The 26279-nt window shown below is 37.3% G+C and overlaps 1 protein-coding gene across 8 annotated transcripts in view; it reads left to right on the top strand.

The window, feature by feature from the left end:
• The window catches only part of TENM3 (teneurin transmembrane protein 3), a 381689-nt gene that overhangs the window by 324075 nt on the left and 31335 nt on the right, over positions 1-26279 (top strand). For all 8 annotated transcript variants that reach the window (XM_018070569.2, XM_018070609.2, XM_018070616.2 and 5 more), the window contains 10 exons: positions 1585-1801; positions 2851-2970; positions 3369-3630; positions 10157-10424; positions 10980-11123; positions 13873-14122; positions 14544-14564; positions 19680-19912; positions 20475-20629; positions 21461-22335. In XM_018070569.2, coding sequence (XP_017926058.1) covers positions 1585-1801; positions 2851-2970; positions 3369-3630; positions 10157-10424; positions 10980-11123; positions 13873-14122; positions 14544-14564; positions 19680-19912; positions 20475-20629; positions 21461-22335 — 2545 coding nt within the window. The remainder of the gene's footprint in view (positions 1-1584; positions 1802-2850; positions 2971-3368; positions 3631-10156; positions 10425-10979; positions 11124-13872; positions 14123-14543; positions 14565-19679; positions 19913-20474; positions 20630-21460; positions 22336-26279) is intronic.

Here is a 26279-nt window from a genome sequence, read left to right as displayed (position 1 = left end):
ATGCAGCCCAGAATGTTGTTGATGCCTTCTTTGCTGCAAGGTCATGTTGCTGCCTCATATTAATTTCATGTCCACCAGGACTCCCAAGGTCTTCTCCACAAAGCTGTGTTCTGGAGCAGGGGGTTGTTCCTCCCCACGTGCAGGACTTTGCCTTTCTCTTTGCTGAACTGTGTGTGGTTCCTGTCAGCCCATTTCTCCAGCCTGAGTGTCTGTCTGAGTGGCAAGACGACCCTCTGGCATATCCTCATTGCAGGAAAAATGAATGTTCTTTCTTTTCTTATACAAAAGTTTAAACTTTGATATACTTAATGATGCCTTTTTCATCCCTTTTATTTTCCCTGAACTGATTTCAATGTCAGCTGAGTTAAATAAGAACTTCAGATGTGCAAAAGAACAGAAATCCCAGTCCTTTACTAGCTTGCCAATCCTCTAACTGATCCACATAGCACAGCAATACTAAGAAGAAAGCCTTTAGAAGATCTCTGTTTACTTACACTCTTTCAACATGTGATTGAACAAAAATGGATGATATTTTTCCCTTCAGAAAGAAGTTTTACTCTAAAGGTAGATTCTTTTGTGAGAGAAGCAGTCATGGCCTTCCTCCAAGTGCTCCATTGGTGTATTTTTCAGTTTAGTGCAGCAAGCAAGCTCCCTCTCTGATCTAAAGTGAATAATAAAATGTTTGAGCTATTTCAATCTTGCTGTTCTTTTGGGGAAACAATTATCAGCTCTGTGATACCATATTACATTCATCTAGAAATTTCCTGTAGCTGACATTTCCAGGCTCATTTTCCTTACAACTTTACTTACAGCAAATTAGTAGTTATCAATTTGATCTTGATTTTAATCTTTCACCAAATTAGATTTCCACTGATGTGACAGATCTAATGCTCCACATATGTGAATATTTCAGCACATAAACATAAAAGCACCCGTGTGTTTAAATCTTGTTTATACTGGCCAGCATTTCTTAACAGTTTATTCAGAATAAAATCTGAATGTTAAATACAGATTTTGTTCTCTCATACATTTTCATGTGAAAAACTTGTGGAAATTGCCTTTGCCACTAGCAACAAAATCTTTCTGCCAAGGTATAAAGGAATCCACCTTGATAAATGTTGTGAAATATTTAAAGCTACTTGCAGCATAGATATGCTAAAAAACTTGAGGGAAACAGCAGAGGGGAAGTTATTTACTTCTTTTCTCTAGCAAACCAAATAACCTCACATAAAAGCTAATTAGACCCACTTGAAATGTTTGATATTTGTAAGTTACCAGTGTATGCAGAGCCTGAGCATCTTCGTTTTCTGGTTTGTTCAAATTGTTTTTATAAAAGTGTTGAATAAATAGGTTTAATTTTTACATGATACTGAGTATATTCAGTTTGTATGGATTTCCATGGGAGTTTAAGAACCCAGTGGAAACAAACTCACTTTCTTTAATTGAAAGTGAATTCATTAAAATCTTAATTATGAGTATTCTTTCATACTACATAATTTTTTTAATCTCTCTGCTGGCTGACTCATTCTCATGCAGAGGGGCAGGAGGAAGAGTTTGTTCATTTATGTGACTTTCTGCCAACAGATGGGCTAGTTGACTGTATGGATCCTGACTGCTGTTTGCAGAGTTCTTGCCAAAACCAGCCTTATTGTCGTGGACTACCTGATCCCCAAGATATCATCAGCCAAAGCCAACAGTCTCCATCTCAGCAAGCTGCCAAAGCATTTTATGACCGCATCAGTTTTCTCATCGGAGCAGACAGCACTCATGTCATACCTGGGGAAAGTCCTTTTAATAAGAGGTGAGCATGACTCATCTTTTACTCATGAATACAAAAGAAATTGGAGAGTGTGTGAGATTCATGTGATAAGATCAACTATGACTGCGAATTTCATGGTATGGACTTCCAGCAAAGACTTTTGCTCTTAATATTTGAAATTGCTTGGGTTTTTCTCATTTCCTGCAAAATTCAAATTACCAGTGCCAGTAGGTTACAGAAGGTACTTGCCATGCTTAGTGTCTGTATTCTAACAGGGCACTTCATTAATGATTAAATAAATCTTTATTTAACCAGTTGATTTAGGCTAGCACAGTTGGAAATATATCAAAGCAATGAAAACACTTCAGAAGGAAAAGCAAAGCTGCACTTTTTAAACTGAGCTCACTAAATAATATAAATTATGAATTAATGTAATAGAACTGTTAAGTGCACGACAGTATAATTGCGTAAACTATTTGACTGGTGCTCTATGAAGCAGTAATGACCTGAAAATAAACCAGTAACAGGAAGCAGGTGTCTGGGATCTCACTGAGTGAAAGAAGATGATTTACACTAGAGCTACTGCGTTTGCAGTAATTTAACAGCATTAATGCGTCTGGGCACAGCAGTTGATTAAAAGTTGTTGCACCAATGTTCGTTATTGCTCTTTTAAATTTTGTACTTCATAGTCCCTGCAGTTTTGCAGATTGCTTTGATACTAATTGAAAAGTACGTTTTTCTTTAAAAGTCTGCCAGAGCTATGACTTACAGTGAGAACATGTAGAGTTTACAAGTTTTTAAAATTCTTCAGTGAATTTCTGGTCTTAGTAACTCAGTACAGACAAAATAAACCAAAGTAAAATCAACAATACTGAAACAAAATTATTATCTGTAGATTTTGAGGCATTTGTTTATACAATGTAAATTATGTAAACTTGTAAAAGGGTTAGAGTCTGAGGAATGTTTTTTTAATGATAGTTGATAAAATGGGGGGGGGAGTGGATGTGTGTGTGTTCACTCACTAGCTTTTATTCATTCAAAAGAGAATGAAAAAAACAAGCTTGTAATTTAATCCTGCATCTTTTTCACAGTCTTGCATCTGTCATAAGAGGCCAAGTATTAACTGCTGATGGAACACCACTCATTGGAGTCAATGTCTCCTTTCTGCACTATCCAGACTATGGATATACAATCACTCGCCAGGATGGAATGTAAGTTCCCTTTGAAGCACTTTTAAGTCACAAAGACAGCAAAGGCTTTACTGAAGAGCTGCTTGTAAAACTAAGATAATAATAAAATAATGGAAACAAAAGACATTAACAAAGTGATTGACTAAAGTTGTACTTTGTACATTCTTCAAATGTAAAACATGCTGATTATATACTGTAGAAGTAGAAGGGCTGGCTTAGTTTAAACGCAGGATCCCAAACTCTCAATTCTCTCTGTGCGGTATTATGTAATATAATTTAATTGATTTCTCCATTGTTTCCAGTAGAGTCGTTCTGCCTTCAGAGCAGTACAATGGAATGAAGAATCAATCCATAAAATAGAGTTTGTGGATGGCTTTGGGAATTGCTGACTAGCTAGCCCTCTTGGGTTTTTTTTCTAGGTTTGACTTGGTAGCGAATGGTGGTGCCTCTCTGACACTGGTGTTTGAGCGATCACCATTCCTGACACAGTATCACACAGTATGGATTCCCTGGAATGTGTTTTACGTCATGGATACCCTTGTCATGAAGAAGGAAGAGAATGACATTCCTAGTTGTGATCTAAGCGGATTTGTAAGGCCAAACCCCGTTATTGTGTCATCACCTTTATCCACCTTCTTTAGAATTTCTCCTGAAGATAGTCCCATCATCCCAGAGACACAGGTAAGGTGTGCTTCAAATAAATAGAATTTTATCACAGGCTAGTATTAAGCAACCGTAATGAAAACAGTGCAAACTACTGTTCAAAAATAATTCTGAATAAGTGCTAAGAGTTTGCAATGTGATTATTTTCAGAACAATTTATTTTTTCTATGGGACGATTTTTAAAATTTCATCTGAAAAAGAAAAGTAAGAAAGCTGGGTGTACATCAGTGTCTGGTTTTATATTTGTTTGCATCATTTAATTTACAGAATATCTTCATCAATGAGGCCCTGGCCCATAAAATCTGACTCTGGATTGCCCTCCTGTTAGAAGTGCACCTCAGAATTTGAAAACGAAAGGTGTTTTTCACTCTGTCTTAAAGACTCATATAGTTCGATTTTTCTGTTTGGTCCTAAACAGATTTTTAAAAACTAAAAGAACTCTGCAGCACTGAGGGCAAGCCAATGACCATGTGTTTTAATCTACTTCTTCAGAATTTGAAATACCAAAAGTAAGACTTCACATCAAAATCTTGATTTAAATGGAAAAAGCTGTGGCTGGAATGGCTTTTTTTAATTTTTCTAAGATAGATGTATTAGATTCATCCATTAGTCTCTTGGCTCTTTAAGCATTTCAGTTGCATTTCAGAAGTGATATGTGTCTCATCGTTGATTTTTGAACTTTTCCTAGTGAAAGAAACAGTCCTCCTGCCTCCCTCTTTCTCTTCCTTTCCTTTCTCTCTTTTTCTCTCCCCTACTTTCACTATGTCATAATTACATAGGGCACTCTTTTTCCCATTCACTAAGAAATGTCCTTGCCTCTTCAAGGGAAACACAGAAAATATATTCAAATGTTTTCATGCAGAGCTCTTAAGAAAAGAGCTAACTCATTAAGCAATTCGTGGTAGTACAGGTTTCAAGGAAAGATGTAAGGAAATTACAACTAGACACTCATACAAGTCTTTACTGTGTTAGAAAATTGTTGCTTTTATCCTCACTATCATTTCTGTCCCTTTGATACTTGCAAGTCAATTAAAAGAAAGTATTTGCAAAACAGAGTCCACTGAAAAACAGCTCTGATTTACTTGTTTTGGCAGCAGATGATAGATTCCATTCCTGAAATTATGGAAAATGGCTTAGATAGATGGGGTATAAATCAAGAAAAAGATAATAATACAAGACTGTCAGAAAATACAAATTTTTAAAAAACACTTGTAATGTTGAGGTAAACAAAGTTATTTCATGAGCAGTGGGACTAATGAAGTCTGAATTCCTACTACCTTGATGAAATTCCACCTATCTATCACATCCAATCCTTTCCACACTGCATTCAGACTTTTTTTTTTTTTCTCACAGGAGTCCCAACTTGACTGCTTCTTCCCTACCTGAACCTTTTCTTTTTGTAATAAACCTAAAGGAACTGAATTATCTTTAGAGATTTCTATTGTTATTTCAAATGTGGTTGAAATTGGTTTCCATGTTCAAAGTTAAGAGGTGGGAGGTCTGATAGGCAGGACTGTTGGGTCAAGTTGATTTCCCTAGGAAACCAGCTGGAAGGCAAGATCATGTTCTCAGTGGATTCTAGGCAGTTGGTGCCAATAGGTCATTTATGATAAGGTAAAATGGTACTCTTGTTACATATGCAAGAAATCCAGTTCCAGTATTAAGTAAAAAAACCTTTAAGTACTGTTTTCTTCTGTATTCTTTGCTTATAGCACACATAATTTCCTGCTTCAGCAAGTGGGAGCTGCACAGCCATGACTGGGACGTACCCCTTCCAGATCAGGGTCCCCTCAGAAATGCATAATGCTCAACAATATGTCTCCCAAAAAAGTCACTATTCTGAAAAAAGATAGGCAGAACCAGATCCCATTCAAAACTGTACGTTCAGCTCCAGAGGAACTCCCGTAGATCTTTTCATGAAAAAGAGTCAATGCCAGTTTAAAGTGTGAGAGACTGGATGAAGGCACAGAGAAAGAAATCATTGCCCATGTTCCTTCAGTCAGTATTAGTCACCTTGTTCATGTGATGTGACAGGATTCACTATCACATACTACAGGAGAAAATGAGTGCTGCTGTAATCATCCTTTGAAGTGTTTCATCATCTCTTGAACGTAATATTTCCAAGAGTGTACTTAGTGGCTTATGAATCTCAGATTGATCAGAGGGGGAATTAAAGTCTGTACCAAAGAAGCAGCAAGAAAGGAAACTGAAAAAAGAAGGCAAGTGGTAAAGGGGTGATCACAGACAGATGGTTATTCAAGAAGGATGATAATAACATGTTAACTAAATTTGGACTACTTAGGCATAACTTTATCTACTTTTAATTGCAAGTTACCATGCTTTGCCTAGACTTAACTAGCTGAGATTGATCAGTGTGGAACGAGACAGTAAACTGCATGCAGATGAGGGAGATCAGGTTAAGCTGGAAATGCTTCTACGTTTGATAATATTGTTACTCTCTTTTTCCAAATACAGTAAATGTCTGTTTGCCACATATCACCATGTAGTCTGACAGAAACCCACGAGTCACAATGAACACTTCTGAAACTGAATATTTGAGGGATTCCTTGTCCTAAACTTCTGTTATTCGCTGTTAGTGTGCCTTCTGCAAGTCCTGAGCAGCTTGATTCTGTCACCTCAAGTGTGTGGGAGAATGAAGACTGAATGTTTTCCTTCAAATTATATGTTCAAGTTTCCTTTCCTCAGACTCTCTCTCACTACTGGCAATACTATACAGCAGAAGTTGACAAAAATTATTTACCTAGAGGAATTCAGGATAAAGTATGGGCCTTGATGACTTAATAACAATGATTATTGCTAATTTAAGGTTGGCCAAATTTTCAGCAAATAAATTATTCCACTTTAACATTTAAACCGGCAGTATAATAGGATATCTAGCTATCCCAGCATTCTCTGGATGCTGCATCCTAGTTTCACTTAGCTAATATCTCCACAACTTCAAGTTTGTACTGAGAAAAAAATGGAGATTACTTTTACAGCCAAATATCTTCATTCATGTGTCCTTCTTTTCCCGCACAATTTCTGGTTTTCTTCTCTTTTGCTTTCTGAAGCTTCATATACACCTCCTTTTTCTGTTATGGACACGTTTTTAGGTTTCTACATGTGTATGACTTTTCCTGTTTCTCTTCTCTGTGGTACCTCAACCATGTTTTAAATCTAGAAAATACAAGTATTTTTCCCCTTTTTATTTCTCCTTGCTTTATAAGTTAACTTAAGAGCCTCAATTCTAGGGGAGTGCTTTTTTTAAAAAGGAAAAAAAAACATTTTTGTATCTTGGAATGAGCAATTTCAGCTTCTACTTTAAGTATAACTTTGGTACTCTTTAATCTCAACCTTTATGTAATAGCAATGGTTGCCAATATCTAGCTGTATCTAAAAATGCTATCTTTACCCCTCTCAAACCAAGATGATGTTCCATTTCAATGCAGCACCTTAGCTGTTACTTCTCAGCAAACAACCTTTTACTGACACTAGGACTAAAATTTATACTCATTTCTGAAATTTGTCCTCAAATCTCTGTTGAAGTTACTCAATTTGCCAAAAAAATCACAGCAATACAGCAGCCATTTTCCCCCCTAACTTCATTACTTATTCAAAGTTCTTAATACCATCTGAGCATGTCGCCTGAATCATACTATATTTTGGGGCAGGAAAGCATTCCAGAGCCTGGACAGCTTTAGTCCTGCTGGCCACGAGAGACGACGAGTCCTGCACAGTTTATGTGACTCAGACACGAGCATGAACTCTCAGGACAACAAACTGTCTTTGTGAAAATTGAGGTGACCCTTATCCAGTCCCCTAGGTTAGATATTTCATAGCTGTCCTTCTGAGAAGCTTGATCATCCATAAGTAAAATGTCAACCATTAGAATTTGGTGGTTGGCCTATAATTCAGTCCCCTTAGGGTATCAGCCTTTCTGAAAATAGTTTGATACTCTATCTGGAAAAGGTAAAGTACAGACAGCTCGGTTGTGTTGGCAATTCCTGATGTGACTTTTATCCCAGTGACTTTCTTGATTGCTTTACAATTGATGTGTTGTCATGGCTCCCATAGGATGCTCTCTGCTGTGCCTGATGATTTAACTTTTCGGATGAACATTAAACTGTTTAATTCTCTTTGTAATGCTTGATTCTGGGAGAGAGATTGAGTTGCATAACCCTACCTCTACATTTCTAAAGTTCTCAAGAAAATAAGCTACTACAGGGGATATTTTATGGAAAGAAGAAAGTTATGAGTCAGATTTCCAGCAGGTATTTGAGACTTCTGCAGAAACTAATAATAGGGGTTTGGGTTTTGTTTTAAACCTCGCTGAGAACTGCATGAGTGTCCTAGTTTCTAATTTGATAGTAATCCAAATACACAGTGGAATGTCTTGAAAATTGAAACTTCAAGGTGTCCTCTTTATTGCCTGTTATCTCAACCAAGAGTACTGGAAGACCACCTATGTGTTTAACACTGCTCTTCCAGAGTTCCAGTTGTAAAAGAAGCAATGGTCGTAACAGGAGACCAGTGAAGTCCATTAAATTGTGCCCTATTACAAGCATATTATTTCTTTTTCTACTCTTGCTTACAGAGACCTCCATCTGTTAGACTGGTTTTAATGTGCAGTATATGAGACTCCTGCTGATGTCTTGAGGAGGAATTTATCTTTTGTTCCTGGGTGGTTTGTGCTTTTCCCTCAAAGTCTCAGAAAAGGAACGTCTTCATAATCACTTATCTCTCTAGAGAGAGGTGTTTTTGTTCATGTAGAAAAGATTCGCATGTTCTCTGGCTTAGATACTGTCTATATATGAGGCTGAGGGAAAGCAGACTACATTTTCAAATAGAAATGAGGCCACTCACATCTTTTAAGGTGATGATGCTGCTTGTCATTTCTTCTCAGTGATGGCAGGCTCTTGGTGAGTAACAAAGAAATATTAAAAGAATGAGAATTAAGAATTTATAAATCTGAATTTGATTTGTCTTGTATCTTCCAGTTCCTCATTTATTTCCTACAGCTCTATTATAATCTCACTGGAGAACAACAGTTTTATGTCTACATATATCAGATGTAAATAATTATAATGTCAGACAATAAGTCAAAATACTATTTCTGATTTTTTGATACTGTTATTGGGAGGGAGGCAGATATAATTAATACTGTATAAATCTTTCTTTAGATCCCAAAAAAGTGCTTATTTAGAGGATGGTGTAGCACCTGCTGCCCTCCTCAAAAGCATAAACCACATTACTTGACCCTATTCAAGACAGACAGTCAATTGTTTAGAAGCAGCATCCAAGCATAGAGCTAACAGCACTTGTTTAGCAGCCAAGTTTTGATCCCACTGAAGTTTTAAGCCTAGTATTTGTGACAGTGCTTCCTAATGTCTGCTTTCTGTTAGTATTAATTAGTGTTTGGTCTTCAGACTTTAGGACCAGGACACAGAAGAGTAAAATAAAGCTTTCCAAATACACTACCCTGAGAATGTTCCTGTAAAACCATCGAGGTTCTGAGCTTGTGCTTCAAGCATCCTTTCCCTCTCTTTCCACTAAAGAAACATTACCTTTATAAATGTGCCTAGATACATTTTTCCTCTCTTTTTTTTTGTTTGTTTATTTGTTTGTTTTGTTTGGGGATATTTTGTTGTTGTTGTTTGTTTTGGGGTTTTTTTTTGTTTTGTTTGTCGGGTTTTTTGTTTTTAATTAAACCAGGACACTTGGTAGCTGTTTATCCAAAGTGCTGGCTGCAGTGCTTCTGTTCTGACTGAGGTATAGGACAGTATGGGCTCTCATTACATTACGTAGAAATATTTCATGTCTATCCATCACCCACAAAAGCTCCTCAGCTCAGATGAAAAGACAAGCTAGAGGAGGGGAGGAACCTTTTAAAAATGAAATTGAATTATTGTGCCTCTCTGAAAAGTGAAAGTGATAAGCTGATACCTGAGTAGTGAATATTGATCAGGAAATGTGGAAAAAATTTTCCCTGAGGCACCCTACTTATCTGTCTTCAAAATAAATGGAAGAATGCTCTAGTTCAAAGTATTTGCAATCCAGTGGTAATGGAAATAATAAAATACCTAAAAGTTCTTCCTGCTCCTACAGAAGCAATTAGGCATCTCAACTCAAATGTGAAGCCTTTATTACATATCCACAGTTGGGACATGGATGGCAGCCTAAGAAGGGGCAATTTTTGCTTAGATTAAAGATGCTTTTTTGCTTTTGGAAAAAACAGTTGGGATGTTTTCCCTTTCCTCCATGCTTCCTTTCCTCCCATAAAAATAAAGGAGATGTCTTTGAAACCCTTCAGCAGAAATTATCAACTAAGCAACTTCAGTATAATGAAGAATTTAGACTTGACTTTTTAGAAAAAAAGGTGAAAGGTTGTAATTTCTTACATTCTTAAGTGAAGACCAGATATAGATGATACTTCCTAATGGATTGTCATGTAACATTATGTCAGACATCCTTTTATGATAGCTGCATTGTTCTGTTTAATTTTCAGATCTTTCAAATACTGTATTTTTCTCTTAACAATGCATAGGTACTTCACGAAGAAACGACAATACCAGGAACCGACTTGAAGTTGTCATACTTGAGCTCCAGAGCTGCAGGATATAAATCTGTACTGAAGATTACTATGACCCAGTCTGTTATACCATTTAATTTAATGAAGGTTCATCTTATGGTGGCAGTGGTGGGAAGACTGTTCCAAAAATGGTTCCCTGCATCCCCAAATCTAGCATACACTTTCATATGGGATAAAACTGATGCATACAATCAGAGAGTCTATGGATTATCTGAAGCTGTTGGTATGTGTTACAGAGGGTTTTTTTGATTCTTAGTGTTGTCTTGAAGATAGGGAAGCAGATCTCAAATGCTTGTATCCATCAAGTAGAAAATGCTTAGCAGAATAAGATGAGAAATAACAATGGATATTAAAACATATTAAAAAATACTAATCTAAACATTGCATTATAAGAAAAAAATTCCTTTTAAATGGAAAAAGAAACCACTATCTTTTTTCACTTTAATTCTTCCCCATGAAGTAGCCCTCAGCCTAATAATACAGTATGATATTTAGTCTGCATACTCCATGTACTTGAAAGCACAATAATAACAATCTGACTTACATCACAAAAGGGCTTTCCTCTGTATCTGTCCTAATCCACTTACTCTTAATAACTAAAAATATTTTAATAACCCAGGATTTGTTTAATACTTTCAACACATGTAAGGAAGTCATAGGGACTTTCAGGTAGCCTAGGAGAGCAAAAGAACATATGTAGATTAAGGAAATCACATTCTTTAAACTCTTCTTCAGAACAAGATCCTATACTTAATGAGGAAATGTACTCTTATTTCAGTGTCTGTAGGTTACGAGTATGAGTCTTGCTTGGATCTAACTCTCTGGGAAAAGCGGACTGCCATTTTGCAGGGTTATGAACTGGATGCCTCCAATATGGGTGGCTGGACATTGGATAAACATCATGTATTGGATGTTCAGAATGGTAAGGAGTTCGTTTTCTTCTTGCTCATTTTACTACTCCACTGCCCTGCACTTCAGGTCTCTCCTTCAAACTTTTTGACTATTTACTCTGTTATTTTAAAAAAAGAAAATTATAGAACATTTTGCATATGGTAAATGCTTTGAGCTTCCCTGGCTCCCCAGGGAAGTGATCACATTGCCACGCCTTGCCACAGTTCAGGAAGCATTTGGACAATGCTATCAGGCACGTACTGTGACTCCTGGGTTTTTCAAGTGCAGGACCAGGGGTCGGACTCAATAATCCTGTGGGTCCCTTCCAGCTGAGGATATTCTGTGATTCTGTGATTTACAGTGAATGTCATGCTTCTTCATCCTATAAATACATATGCATAAATAAGTTCATCAGATACTATCAGCCTTTGTTGGATATACTGTTTTGGGTTGACCCTGGCTGGATGCCAGGTGCTCACCAAAGCCACACTGTCGCTCACCTTCCCAGCTGGACAGGGGAGGGAAAACAAACCAAAAGACTTGAGGATCAAAATGAGATCAGGGAGAGATCACTCATGGGTTACCGTCACGGATTAAAAAAGACTCAACTTGGGGAAATTAGTTTAATTTATTATCAATCAAATCACAGTAGGATAATGAGAAAGAAAACCAAATCTTAAAAAAAACTTCTCCACCTCCTCTCTGCCAGCAGTGCAAGGACACAGAGGATGTGTATCGCTTCTGACTGGTAGAGAAATAAGGTAACCAAATCAAGGGAAAAGGTGTCATAGTACATAATTTTAAATTAAAAGCAAAACAAAACAAAAACAATAACCCCTATGCAAACTACTGTAAAGTAATGCATCTAAAAATATAAAGAGCTATAATTATAAATATATATATAAGATTGCTTCTGTTCACAAGGTAAATTGATGGTGGCTTTAAATTATGTTTAAGAGTACGTTTGACAAGTAATGACTTTTCAAAGTAGCATGTGTCTAATTGAATAAACGAAGTGGAGAGTTGTAATGACAAGGTGGATGAGCTGCATAAATTTATTCAGAAGAGAGTGCAGACAGTGTTTGTGTGAGCATCCCATACTACTGCAGTAAATAGTCTAATGTACATCTTTTATTCTGTGATAATAGAGGAGAAATGTGAAGGACCAATTTTTCAAGGTAATGACAGAATAAATCAGATGCAATAGTGCACTGTGCTGACTTGTAGAATTCCTATGATGAAAATTGTAGAACTCAGCTATTTCAGGGAAAATTATAGTACCATGATTGTCATAAATGATGTAATCATAGGAAAGGGGATTTTGTATACTGTTAATGCATTCAGGCTTTACCTATTCATGAAAAATATGTTCTCCCTCTTTTGATTTAGATTACTTGTTTAGATTACTTGCCATTAGGTTTCCATAAACCGTTTTCATTTTTTCCAATTTTATCATGTATATTTGTTTTACATTTATAATCTCTTGCATTTTATGATATTAAAAGCAGTGAAAATACCTCAGACATTCAAAGAAGAAAGCAAAGTTGTTTTTTCTCATACCTTTCAGTATAAAGAGTACACTTTGGGAATGACGAGAGAAAAAGAAATGCATCCTAAATTTCTTATAAACATCTCAAAAGATAACTGTATCCCTCAGCCCCAAACTGCCTTGAAACTCTGGGCATGCAATCAATAAAACACAGATCACTGTAAAGTACAAAGTGACACGTGGTTTACATGGATTGTACCACGGAAAGACATATTGTGACTTATGAGTATAACCATAATAGCTGACCATTTGTAGAGGACACCTTAATGGATTCATTATGAGATTCAACAGTGTGGTCCTGGCAACATTTTAACACACTTTTTTTTTTCCCTAAGACTGAGGATTTAACATAAAGCATCCATTTTTCCTCTCAGATTTCCTGTGTAGGCTATAATGGAAGAAAAATACTGCTGGCACATTGCTTTGTCTTCACAAAATTATTGTTTCTTTCATGCCTCAAAGCAGAATTAAGTTTTAGAAGTAGGTTGGTCTGGCAGCACATTTTTTTTGTTGTTTTGACATTTTTAATAACTGCCTATAACTGCAGACATGGTATTGAGGCAGACTTTGTTGCCAGAGGAACATTTTCTTTGTGAGCTGAGTAAAGCATCTTTATAATGCAAAATTGAAGCAATCTACTACTTTTTGAAGTGGCTCTTTAATTAATATTTACAATTTGCAGCGGTAATCCACTTTAGATTACATTCGACATTATATTCATAATTAGATATACTAGGACTTCAGGAATACAATTTGCAAATATATTTTTTCTCTTTTTCTATAACAAATGCACAGAATGTCAGTCATTTCTGGGCAATTTCAAAACTGTAAAGATGTAGGAACATGGACCTTGCTTTCATCAATACACCTTATATTTCCTTTAACATGACAGTTTTTATTCTGAATTAAAGCTATTAAAATTATTAACATTTAAAAATAAGAAGGAAGGAAAACATTTTTGTGTTATAAGTGCTAGAATATTTAGTATTTCTACTACATCTTGTGGACAAGGTAATTTAATATTTGCATGTCTGTGACTTAAATATAACTATAAATGTTTTAACAAAGTTTTATTACTTGTAGTGAGAAAAATATGGTGGTGAAACAAAATTCATTAAAGTTATTCTAATCAGCTAAAAGAATATTTAGAATACATGTGCATCATTTTGTGTACATACATTCAGAGTTTTTAAAAACTGGTTTTTTGGGTTTTTTTAATGTCATCTGCCAGGAATCCTCTACAAAGGAAATGGTGAAAATCAATTTATATCTCAGCAACCTCCAGTTGTTAGTAGCATTATGGGCAATGGGAGACGACGCAGCATCTCCTGTCCGAGTTGTAATGGTCAAGCTGATGGTAATAAGCTACTGGCTCCCGTTGCCTTAGCTAGCGGGATAGATGGCAGTCTGTATGTGGGGGATTTCAACTACGTTCGTCGGATATTCCCGTCTGGAAATGTAACTAGTGTTTTGGAGCTAAGGTATGTTTTTTTCTCATGTTGGACTTTTGGAGTTGTGAATTACTGTGGCAAATTAAAGTATTAATTGATTTCTAAAACGGTGTAAGTTTGAGTTTCCAGATGCTTTTGGGAACAAAAAAAAAATTGAGTCAAAATATTTTAAAACGTTTGAAAAAGTATTTAAAACTGAAGTGAAAACATGTTATCCTCATAAAATATTTTAACTGTGCTTATCTAAATGTGAGAACTCAATCTACCCAGAGTCATAATTCTGTGGATTTTAAGGGTTAACCTACGCAATCAATGTAAGTGGACAAGAGATGATCATTCACCACTTCACTAATGATAGATGTAAATGTTGTCTTCTTCTCATCTTTTAACATCCTTTCTGAATGTTTGTCTAATAATGTTTTTCTGTTCTTTTTTACTTGCTCCCACCAAGAAATAAAGATTTTAGACATAGGTAAGCATTCCTTAAAGAAGATTTATATTTTTCTAACTGTTCTTCTTTCTTTTTAACAAATGAATGCTTATAATGGAGAAGTCATTTCTGAGATGTATTACTAGAAAAGAGGAGTATTTTTCAAAAATAATGAGTTCATATGTTTTAGTTATGTCAGCTGTCAGGCGGTATCGTCCTTTCGGATACAAGTTCCTCTTTTCTCATCACTCTCTGTCCGCAGTCAGCCTTCTTTTTATGCTTGTGTATGCCCTCCTTTGCTGTTCCCTCATTTCTGCTCGCTCCTTGCTGGCAGCACTTTTGCTGATCCTATAAAAACTCACTCATTAATCAGATACCCCAAATACGATGAGAATGGCATATAAGTAATAAAATTATAAAAGTATCAAGGGAGTTCATTTCATTAGCCTTTTGATGTTGAGTCTTTTCAGGCTCACATTTAAGAGATTTGTTTCTTTAAAGATGAACTTCTTTTAATAGTGGAAGTTGAAATAATAATAACAGAAGTCCAGGAGTTTTTAAAATATACCAAGACTCACAGGACTGGTCATAATAATCAGAGGATTGTAATACAACATCCTGGCATTGTTACAATAATGGCAAGAACAGAAGAAGGTGGATGCTTAGAATTGCTTTGCCACAACAGTTGGTGCTGATAAGTATAAAAAAACAAGAGTCATGCTAAAATCTTGTTGGAGACATGAAACCCTGCAAACCTTAACAGAACTGCTAAGTATACACCCTAGCAGGCCCACTGGTCTCTTTCTCTTCTTTTTGCTGCCAGTCATTTTCCTTCCTTGTTTTTAAACAAATCCCACTGAGTCATATCTCTCTTGTCCTCATTTTTTAAATTCACTTTTCTTTGGACATACTTCTTTGTGAGGAAGGGTTTCATGTTTTAAGAAGCATGTTTCAAATGTGTTAGGCAATAAAATTCCATGACTAAATAAGGTGTTCGCATTGGTGCTAATGATCAGAATTGGAAGCTTATACAAAGTCTAGTTGGTTTTATGGGATTTTTTTCCATGTGTGACTCAGAGGCAGTCTCTTCTGTTTGGTGGGTTTAGGTTTTCAGTATTACATTTAGTTTGTATTTCTTCCATTACTCCTAAAAGAATTATATCCCTTGTGGTGTCACAAAGTTGTAATTGCAACTGGATAAGACACTGTCTTGACAAATGTATGGAATGTGGAATAATACTTGGAATGTGGAATGTACAAATAGGATTAAAGAGCAGATGCGTATTGAGGTTTGTTTTGCTGTGATTTAGTAGCACCACTGTCTCCTGCCTCTGGCAGAACTATGGTCACGGGCTCAACTGCGGCATTTCAGAAACTGGATCCCTGTGTGTAAGAAAAGTTGGTGGGGAAGAATATTGAAGCTTTTTTGCTTTATTCATGTCTACACATGCAGAAGCTCGGGGTAGCAAAATTGCAATCATACCACAGAAATTAGTGTAACAGCATGTGCCCATATAGTGGCAGTGAAGTGGGGGTTCCTCCCGAGGCAGAAGGAGACGGAGAGGACTGTGGAGAACTGGCTCTGCAGGAGCCATTTTGGAGCCAGTAGGCAGGAGATGTGGAGCCCACTGTGCAGCCTTCCAGTTGCAAGGTTGGCAGCTTGTTGGCAGCTTTTTATTCTATTAATTTAGCTGTTTCTCATTTAAGATGGGTAAACTTTTAGGATCCACCAAATGCTATTGCCATGGGCTCCCTGGCTAAGAACAGACTGGAAGACCAAATATCTTCTTTTGTCTGCATGCATTTGTACAGAGTCCTGTGAAATGCTGTAGAGGGAAACACATCTGTATGGCCTGTAAGAGAAGGGAGCAAAGGTCCAGTTTCACTGGCAAACCCTTAAGGACTACTAAGGAGATTCCAGCTTAAACTGCAGTTTGGAAAACAGCCCTCAACAGATCACTTTGCAATGTATAATTGCTAGGTATTAGAACTAAGAAAATGCGTTCCTCAAGTAACTGAACAAGTCTAAATTCTAGTTCAGGTCTCTTATCTATTCAAGCATTCAGCTTTCCTTTCTGTAAACACAGTGCTTTAGCACAGAATGTGATGTGTCTCCCACCTCAAGTAGCCTGTACTCTAAATTAGAGAGAGAATGCAGATCCAATTTATCCTCTCGTGTACTAGTGACCTCACATCTTTTCAATCTCAAAGCTGAACTGATGTCTTTATACACACTGCTGCCTGTGGGTGATTAATGCTGATAGGCATTCATGGAAGAAGGAATGTTTAGAAGGACTTTGAAGATAGGGAGGTCATTTGTAGGCTATGGCGCTATCCCAAGTCTGTAGAGAGCCAGAAAAAAAAGTTTAGCAAAACATAAAAACAGCTTGGAGGGTATATGGTTTAGAGGGCACACAGTGAAGGCAAGAGAGAGGGGGACTGAAGCAGGAAGAGTATTTTTAAAAAAATCTGTGCATAGAGAGTAGTGCAGGTGATCTGCCTAGATTGGCCTAAGCAAGATAAAAGCAAAGGGAAATAGATCATTACATAGCTCTGTGCACACTTTAAATTCAAAGCACTTAGTATTATTTGGCATAGACAGAACAAGTTAATTTTTAGTCATTTGTCTTTACAGGAGCCTGTGTTGGTATATATAACTGCATGTTTTGCAGAGCTACTGACGGCAATTAGGCAATAATGAATGAGTCAAGGAGTCACTGACTGTGGATTTTATTTCTTTGCATTTGTTGTTGTTGGTAGAAGGCAGAAGCTTAATACCATTTCAGGGTACAATGAAATAGTATAAACCCTGCAGCTTTCCAGCTGCTGTCTGCTTATCCCTCTACTGATTTTGAGATCTGCATAGTGCACATGGATGTTTTCTGGCTCGAAAGCAAATATAGTTTTCACTGGACAGTTACTCAGTTCCTCAAATTGTGTCTTGCTCCCATGACTTACTGGGGTTTTCTATCAGCTAAAACTGCCTCAGCTGTTCAACCTTCACCTGAAAAGAAATGCCGAAGAAATGCCTGTTGTATTAGCTCAGAAAGGAGCCACTAGACATCTACGTATGGCAAGTTGGAGAGTATATATTGATTCAATAGTAATATCTCATGCACTCCCAAACTTGGGGAGATTTTTTAGTACCATGACAAAATACATTTAATTTATCATGTGTATTTTTTTTATTTGATGAGGATACACTCATCAAATAAAACTCACCCCCAATGTTTTTTTAATGGAATTAATTTGAACATAGAAATATTTTCATATTTATAAAGAAAAGAGCTTTAAAAATTCTTTTTAGAAAGAAATAATTGTGTTAGGCATAAATTACTTAATTTTTGATTTGATGACTCCTTATTCCAGTGGTTAAAAAATATGATTGAGGCAATGTTAGATGCGTTGAAGAGAGGTACTTCAATTTAGATTTCAGTAGTATAAGAAAGGACTTTATTTTAAATTACAATGAAATACAATTTAATTGCACATTTCACATTTTGCAATGTGTTTATATTTGAAGTGTCTGCAAAGTTTCTTAAAGACCAAAGTAATGATGTAAATGGGTATAATTTAATTTGCAGTCTATGGAGGTATAAATAATTCGTACACTACGTAGTCATCATATTAAATGATCGCTGCATAAAATTAAGGTTTTGAAAATACCTTCCAACTGTTTGGCAAACCGACAGTAATAGATTTCTAACAGACAGAAATTTAAAGTAAGCCTACATTTGATTGTTTTCAGACATGCCGTACAACACTCAGTGCTGTTGCAGAGCTTTTTAAGAGGTGCTAATCACTGTGTATTTGATTTCATTAGTCTGTTTCACGTGATTTCTTCGTTCTGAACCAACATGTTAAAAGTCTTAAAACCAAATAAAATCCTATTTATGCAACACTTTTTTTTTCCTATGTTTCTGTAATTGGATAGCTGTAAAAATCTGTCCCTGCCAAAAGACATAATTTGTTCACAAGTTGTTCCCATTGGTCTCTTGTTGCTTTTTCCAAGTGGTAGTACATAAAAATGTGTTACATTAGCACAGTTACGCATTTACAAAATGCGAAGTATAGCATTCTGCAAACAGATGTTTGGCTATCACCAAACTGGTAGATCTGTATAAGCAGCACTTTTGCAAACATCAGAAGTGACTGTTCTGACACTTTGCTTCAATCCATGAGGGGAGCATCTGAAATTACCTCCTGTATTTACATGACCTTATTTCAGCTCTTTATACCATAAATTAGGTCAGGAATCCCAACTGCAGTGGGTTAAGTTTCTACATCATAATATATCAACACAAAAGGTAATCTCCTGGGCTGTTTTTTTCACCAGCAGGGGAGTAAAGACAGTAATTCTCAATTATGTGGCACCAGTGGAGAGGCAAAGTGTAAGTTTCTGGGAAAATGGTTAGCAATATATATTTTCACTGTAATAAAGATTGTGTTGGCATAGTTAGCGGTTTTGTGCCAATGTGGAGGTTATTTGAAATATGACTCTGAGTTAGGAAGAATGGAAAAGCTCTGCTCAGTGCTCTGGTGGAAGAGATGACTTTTCCTAATGTGTTAAATCATGCATATCACATACTTGAAAGCAGTGGATTAAACAAATACTTATGAATGATGTCTTATCTCTTGCCTGTGAACTCATCATTCAAACTACTTTTTCTGTTTATGAATTACCTAAACCCAGCAGCCTTATATTTTTATTATAATTTACTATAATAAAACAGGTAGGATAATAGCAACAAAGTGTAAGCGAGGGCTGGGGTCCTGCTGCAAAATTTGGAACTGGTTCAAGGTTCCCAGAACTTCTGGAAGGTTTTAAACCACAGTATTTTGATTTGGCCTATTACAGAAACACACATCATCTGTAATATACAGAACATTGAACTGGCCTGTGAGCATCACGGACAAAATGGATCTTTTGTCCCCAAAGCATTAGTCTGGATTGGGCTGCCTGTGACACAGGCGAGAAATATGAAGTGAAAAAGGTCTTGTGGCCATGACCTGTGCCACCTATGCATAGAGCATCACCATTGACTTTAACTTTTTATGTATTGCTGCACACTGCATATGAACTGAACACTTTTCTTCTTGATCCAATGTTAGGTGCAATTAATTACAGCATATGCAATGTGTAATTCCATTTTACAGCAACAACCCAGCTCACAGATACTACCTTGCAACTGACCCCGTGACAGGAGATTTGTACGTGTCTGACACAAACACACGCAGGATTTATCGGCCGAAGTCGCTCACGGGCGCGAAAGACCTGACCAAAAATGCTGAGGTGATAGGAGGAACAGGGGAGCAGTGCCTGCCTTTCGATGAGGCAAGATGTGGTGATGGAGGCAAGGCGGTGGAGGCAACTCTCATGAGCCCTAAAGGTAAAAAGAGTTCTCCCTTTGTAACTTTCAAAATAATGCAAAAGCTCAGAACTGAGGGCATGAGCGTGTTTAATTACTGAACCCAGTAGTTGGCTCAAAAATTGGGGTTTTGAGTAATTTTTTCCAGCTGGAAAGACTACTGAGGAAGAAAGTTATGGGGACTGATTTTTTTGAAATCAATTAGGTTTGATTTTTTGGGAAATATTTGGCTTGAGTGGTTATTGCGCATTTTTAAATGCTCATTTAGATTATGTGCTTGGCAGGCAGTGATGAAGATGTAAAATCCACCTTGCTTTTGGTCCCACTTACCCCATGTTTTAGGTTAACTTAAGAGCTAGTCCCTTCTCAACACACAACAGCAAATGAACAGCAAATGCAATCAACAGTAGTAGATTTCATACTGAACATTGGTTAACAAGCTGTTTTACTACCTACTGCCTGAGACCAGATTTTCTGCCTGCAATTTCCATTAGATACATACTACCTATATCCTTAGTTATGGACAATATATTCACTGCTAGTACAGCAAAAAAACACTAATTTTTTTTTTGCTTCACTAAAGGAATAGCAATAGACAAGAATGGGTTAATCTACTTTGTTGATGGGACTATGATCAGAAAAGTGGATCAGAATGGAATAATATCAACTTTGCTTGGCTCCAACGACCTGACCTCAGCACGACCTCTAACCTGTGATACCAGCATGCATATCAGCCAGGTACTTTTCAGTTGCTGCTAATTTGAAAAGCTGAGCCGGGGATAGAAATTGAAATGCAGCTTTGTTGCCCCTTAAAATAAAACTGGGTGGAGTGTGTAATGGATATTTCACAGCAGATTTGGGGGAGAAAGCAACCTGTTCCAAGGGCACGAATTGCAGTGTGTTTTCTTAGCTATAAACGCTGCTGTATTCAATTTTTCTGCCCATAAAGCTCAGTTCAGTTTAGAACAGCAAAACTATCAGCAGGAAACATTAAGCCTGGTAGTAAATACTGGGAGAATGGCATATCTGTTAGAACTACCTTGGCATGGTGATGTTTTCTGAATTGCTAACATCCTTAGCCTACTAGAGTGAATGAGAGGATTTACACAACCCCCCCATATTTTTCTGTTTTTCTCAAGAACTTGTGTAGGCAAGAAGGGACATCACTAGTGGTATGTTCAAAAAATGGAGTACAGTGTTTTGTAATCTGGAAAGTAGTAAGTCATTGTTGCTACAACAAGAATGAAAGATGAGTACTGTTGTTAAGTATGTGTTCAGATGTTGGTATCTGTCTCAATAGTTACTTATGATATAGAAAAGTATAGCATTTATTGGAGGGGAAATTCAACCTGTATTATAGTTCCAGTGCAGCTGGCTGTTTTCAATAAAATGGATGCCTTGCCTCCCTGAAAAGCTTCAGTTTGCTGCCTGTATTCATGTGAGTTCTTTTGTCATGATTGCTTACAGCAGATGGAAAATATCCTTACAGCTCTCTCCAAAACTGAAGGTGAATTAATTCATTTAATCTGCACTGGTTAACTTTTTAATAAAGCACTTCTATTTGTTTAGGTACGTCTGGAATGGCCTACAGATTTAGCTATCAACCCAATGGATAACTCCATTTACGTGTTGGATAACAACGTAGTTTTGCAGATCACCGAAAACCGTCAGGTTCGCATTGCTGCAGGGAGGCCGATGCACTGCCAGGTTCCTGGGGTGGAGTATGCGGTGGGAAAACACGCTGTCCAGACCACGCTGGAGTCAGCAACTGCCATTGCCGTGTCCTACAGCGGGGTACTCTACATTACAGAGACTGATGAAAAAAAGATTAATAGGATAAGACAGGTCACAACTGATGGAGAGATCTCATTAGTTGCTGGAATACCCTCAGAGTGTGATTGCAAAAATGATGTCAACTGTGACTGTTACCAAAATGGAGATGGCTATGCTAAAGATGCCAAACTTAACGCTCCTTCCTCCTTGGCTGTGTCTCCAGATGGCACCCTGTATATTGCCGATCTGGGAAATATTAGGATACGGGCTGTGTCAAAGAACAAACCCTTAATGAATTCAATGAACTTCTATGAAGTTGCTTCTCCAACTGACCAAGAGCTTTATATCTTTGATGTCAATGGTACTCACCAGTACACTGTGAGTTTAGTCACCGGAGACTATCTGTACAATTTTAGCTACAGCAATGATAATGATATTACTGCAGTAACGGATAGCAATGGGAATACTCTTCGTATCAGACGGGATCCCAACCGGATGCCAGTAAGAGTGGTCTCTCCTGATAACCAAGTCATCTGGCTGACAATAGGCACTAATGGATGTTTGAAAAGCATGACTGCACAAGGACAGGAGCTGGTCTTATTTACCTACCATGGCAACAGTGGACTTCTGGCAACTAAAAGTGATGAGACAGGATGGACCACTTTTTTTGAGTAAGTACATAAAATAAAGTCAGATATCTTATAGTTTTATTGAGTTCTACAGGACCACTTAAAGTATTTCTGGAGACTGATGAAGTAACTGTAAAGATGACCCTTGGCAACAAAAAGCACAGAAAGATACTTTTAATTTCCCGTGCTGTCTTCCTTTTTCTGGCTTCTTCTTGAACAGAATAATTTTGAATTCATTGTTTTGAACTTCAGCTTTGTATCTTGAAATAATAGTGAGCCGACTCTTGTCAAGAAATTTGTAACTCAGACAACCATGGTTGTGTAGATTTGCATCAAAAACTATATTGTCATCCCACTTGCTCATTAGATTGGCATCGCTCTGCAGCAAATACTGACAAGAAATTTGTCTTCACCGCTCAATTTTTTTTTATTTCTTTTTTTTTGTCTGCATGCTCTCCTGGCCCCCCCCCAAAAAAAGTCTGGGTGGGTAGTAAAAGGTTGTGTTTCACAGAGTGGCAAATAATAAGGAAGGATCTCCTGGATGGCACAGCAGTTCTTCACACAGGTGGACCCAGTTGGAGAAAGCTGAGAAAAGAAATGTGGGCCATGGGGAGAAGTGTCATTCCTGTAGGAATAAACTGAAAACACAGAAACCACCAGCACCATGTCGGGTACAGGTGCAAACACAACAGTGAGAGGTATTACTGGAACAGTAGGACTTGTAATTTTACCAACCTCAGAAAAAAATCCTTTCAGTGAATTGCTTTAGCCTGTGTTACAGTCATTAAGTCATCAATGCCTGTTCATAACAGACAGATTAGCAAACCATTTTACAGAATCCTCAATTATATTGACTAAGAAAGGTCATGACAATTTGTAGATAAACTAGTAGAACCAGAGTTCACATACAGGTTTTATAGGCAACTTCATCTCCAGGTGAGCTGAACTGCAAACTGATATGCTAAGCAAAATGTAACAAAAATACAGCTTAAAACACAAACCAGTATTTCAAAAAAGATCAGTGTAGAATTAACTCAGATTTTTTTCAGTCATCTCTGCCAACTGGAAATATACGTGTATTTTTAAATCACATCCAAGACATGGTGAGGTTGGGGAAAAAAAGGTGTCTGTGAAGGAGTGGAAGACAGAGCATTAGTATGATAAGTAAAAGTGTTAGAGGGCCCTTAGATGAACTACTCAGGATTACAAAGGGCATCATGAAAATCCAGTAAGTCCCTCTTCTTTTTTTTTTCCCCCTCTTCTTTTCTCCTATCTTTATGATGAAATGCAGTAGCAACTGCTGCCAAGGTCAGAGTCTAAAAAAAAAGCTTTCAATTCAACACACATGATAAAGAAAATAAAGTGCCAGTGTCAGACAGTGGCAGCAAAGCCAAACATCTGTGTTCTGAGATAACTTCATATTTCTGTCAGCGTACATTTGGCTGAGGCAGTGTGCAGGAGGACTCCGAGCACCTGTATCTACTCTCCAGCCTTTACATATCCCTATCAGAGACACAAGAGCAGCAGGTGCCGCTTCACTGCATATTGTGTCCTGAAGTGGAGACAGGACTAGAAATGCTGATCCCTAACAAAGACAGCAGGTGGGATGGTGGTGCTGCCAGTTTTAAGGTATTCTTACAATAATCTGTAAATTGGCAGGGCTTTGGTAGCAGGCACATTCCCAAAGCATTAGCACACATCTGTAATATTTAATTGTGCATTGGTGCATCCGCTGCATATCTTTTTAGGTCCTGCCAAGAGGACACAAAAGCACAGCGAGGATACACAGAGGAATGAGAATGTGCTCGACTGGGAGGGCATGTGTTCTCCGTCTCATGAGTTAGCCCTGTTCTGTATGCTGAGAAGCCAAAGCACAGCTTTAGATGGGCTGGGAGTAGCCATCTATTTCCGCAGAGTAAATTTGGTGTTTAACTGTGACACACACAACCACTTGTTTCCAGTAGGCGAGTTGGGCAAGACAGTCAGTTTGGGGGATAGTGAAGTCCTGTACAGAAATTAAGGCATCTGCTGGGTACAGCAGGCAGTTTAAATCATGCTGGCATTCATACTGCCTAATTGAGGACCTACAGTTTTAATCAGGGCAGTAATTTCTCACCATGTTGCCTGTAGTTTTTTGTAGCCTACTGTGGTGTACCACAGAAGTAGCTGGTGGCTCCTGAATCTATCTTAATGGCGTCTGCGTGATCACAAAAAAGTGGATATTATATTCATTATTAAGTGGTTGATAGGTCTGTATTTTTCCTCATAGGGAGAATTTAGGGTACTGTGTGTCATGAAGTACATAGCTATTTCCCGAGTCTGTAAATAGCCATCTTTCACACCTGATCTGCTTTCATGCAGACTTTCTGGTCTAAGTTAGGTTATGTCCAGCTGCCTTATGGAGAACCCAAAGGGCAGGCTATTCCCCTCAGTAAGTATTAGTATTATTTCCAAGCTGCTGCTTATGCACTTCCTGAACAATTACCTCCGACCAACTTCTCGTTAGAATTCCCAAGCTGAAGTAATTGCAGAGAAAGCTAGGCGATTTCACTCTCTCTGAATTTGCAAGTGTATGAGGCTTTCACAGAAGCAAAGATGTTTATCTCCTCCCTGTAGCCATGGTGAAGCAGTAATCTGTTTAATTGCAACAAGGAAGATTCAGATTAGACATTTGGAAAAACTTCATGGTGAAGATTTTGGAGCCCTGGAGCAGACAACAATGACAGTGACCCCTTGTCCTTCACAGACTGTCTTTAAGAACAGATTAGACATCTTTCAGGACCAATGCAGGAAGAACAGATCCTGCCTTGGGGTAGAAGTTGGATCGCATGACCTCTCAAGGTCCCTTCCAGTAATGTTTCCTATGATGCTCTGTACAAGTTAATACCAAAAATAAAAAAAATGCACTGATTATGTGAAGCTACAGGGAATAAGAACGGGGAGGAGGAAAGCACTGTGTTATTTTTCTTGCCAAAACAGCATTCTTTAAAAACATCCATCGGGCATCATAGCTGCTTGCTTCTTCTTAACATAAAATCCCCATACACCAAATTTGTGTCTGTATATTTCCCTTTTGAAGAAAGATAGTTGTAAACACAACTATTTTGCAATTTTTTATTCTAAGATCAAGTATTATTGTGACTTTTTGGTGCTGATGATTTGTAACATTAAATCTGACAAAGCTGAGTTTCTAGAGGTTTTTGCTACTGTTGCTAAAATAGATGGCAGCCATGTGTATCATAGAAGGGTTTGTGTGGGGGTGACATGATGTACAAGCGTGTTATCTCTCAGCTTCTGCATATTCACATTTGTAGGTAGTATGGACTAAAAGATTTTCAGCTGAAGTGTTTTCTGTTGAAAAAAATGAAGTGTTTTTAAAACAGAAAGGTTTCCCTCAAATGTCACGTGGGGAATAAGAAATTATGAGAAATCATTTTGACTTCCTTGTAGCAATAGCAAAATATTTCAGCTTCAGTGCTGGATGCATTTTCTTTTAACATCACAGTTTATTTATATATTTTATTTACTATATTATTCAAATTCTCAAAATATTTTAAGACGATGATAAAATTCATATTCCATGGTGAATTTAGACTTTCTTCCCACTCACAGTTAAAAATGTTCAACTATTTGAAGGTCCAGTGGACTAGAAATGCCTTTTTTCAACTAGCTTTGAGTATGGCCAGGTTGTTTCACCCTTTGCTTGTCACATATGTGTTTAAATGGCAGAAGGTACGTGGAGCAAAAATACTGTGGGTTTAGCAGTAAAAAGTTCGGCCTTTGAAGCAATTCAGGAATAGCTTTTTTGCCTATTTTCCTGTGCAAATCCGATTGTATAACTGGAACGTGGATCCAAAGAATTTAGATCATTTCAGCTGATTCTCAATGATTTAAAAGCAGATTTATGCAAACAATTTAAACTTTTTTTTTTCTCCTTTTCCAGAGCAACTTTTCAGTGAAAAGAGGAAATCTTTAAAAAAAAAATT

The sequence above is a fragment of the Manacus vitellinus genome, unplaced genomic scaffold, assembly GCF_001715985.3.
Source record: "Manacus vitellinus isolate BGI_N305 unplaced genomic scaffold, ASM171598v3 scaffold_0_pilon, whole genome shotgun sequence".
In the NCBI taxonomy this organism is placed as follows: Eukaryota; Metazoa; Chordata; class Aves; order Passeriformes; family Pipridae; genus Manacus; species Manacus vitellinus.
Note: the sequence above shows the minus strand (reverse complement) of the source record. Positions and strands in the feature narration are given on the sequence as shown.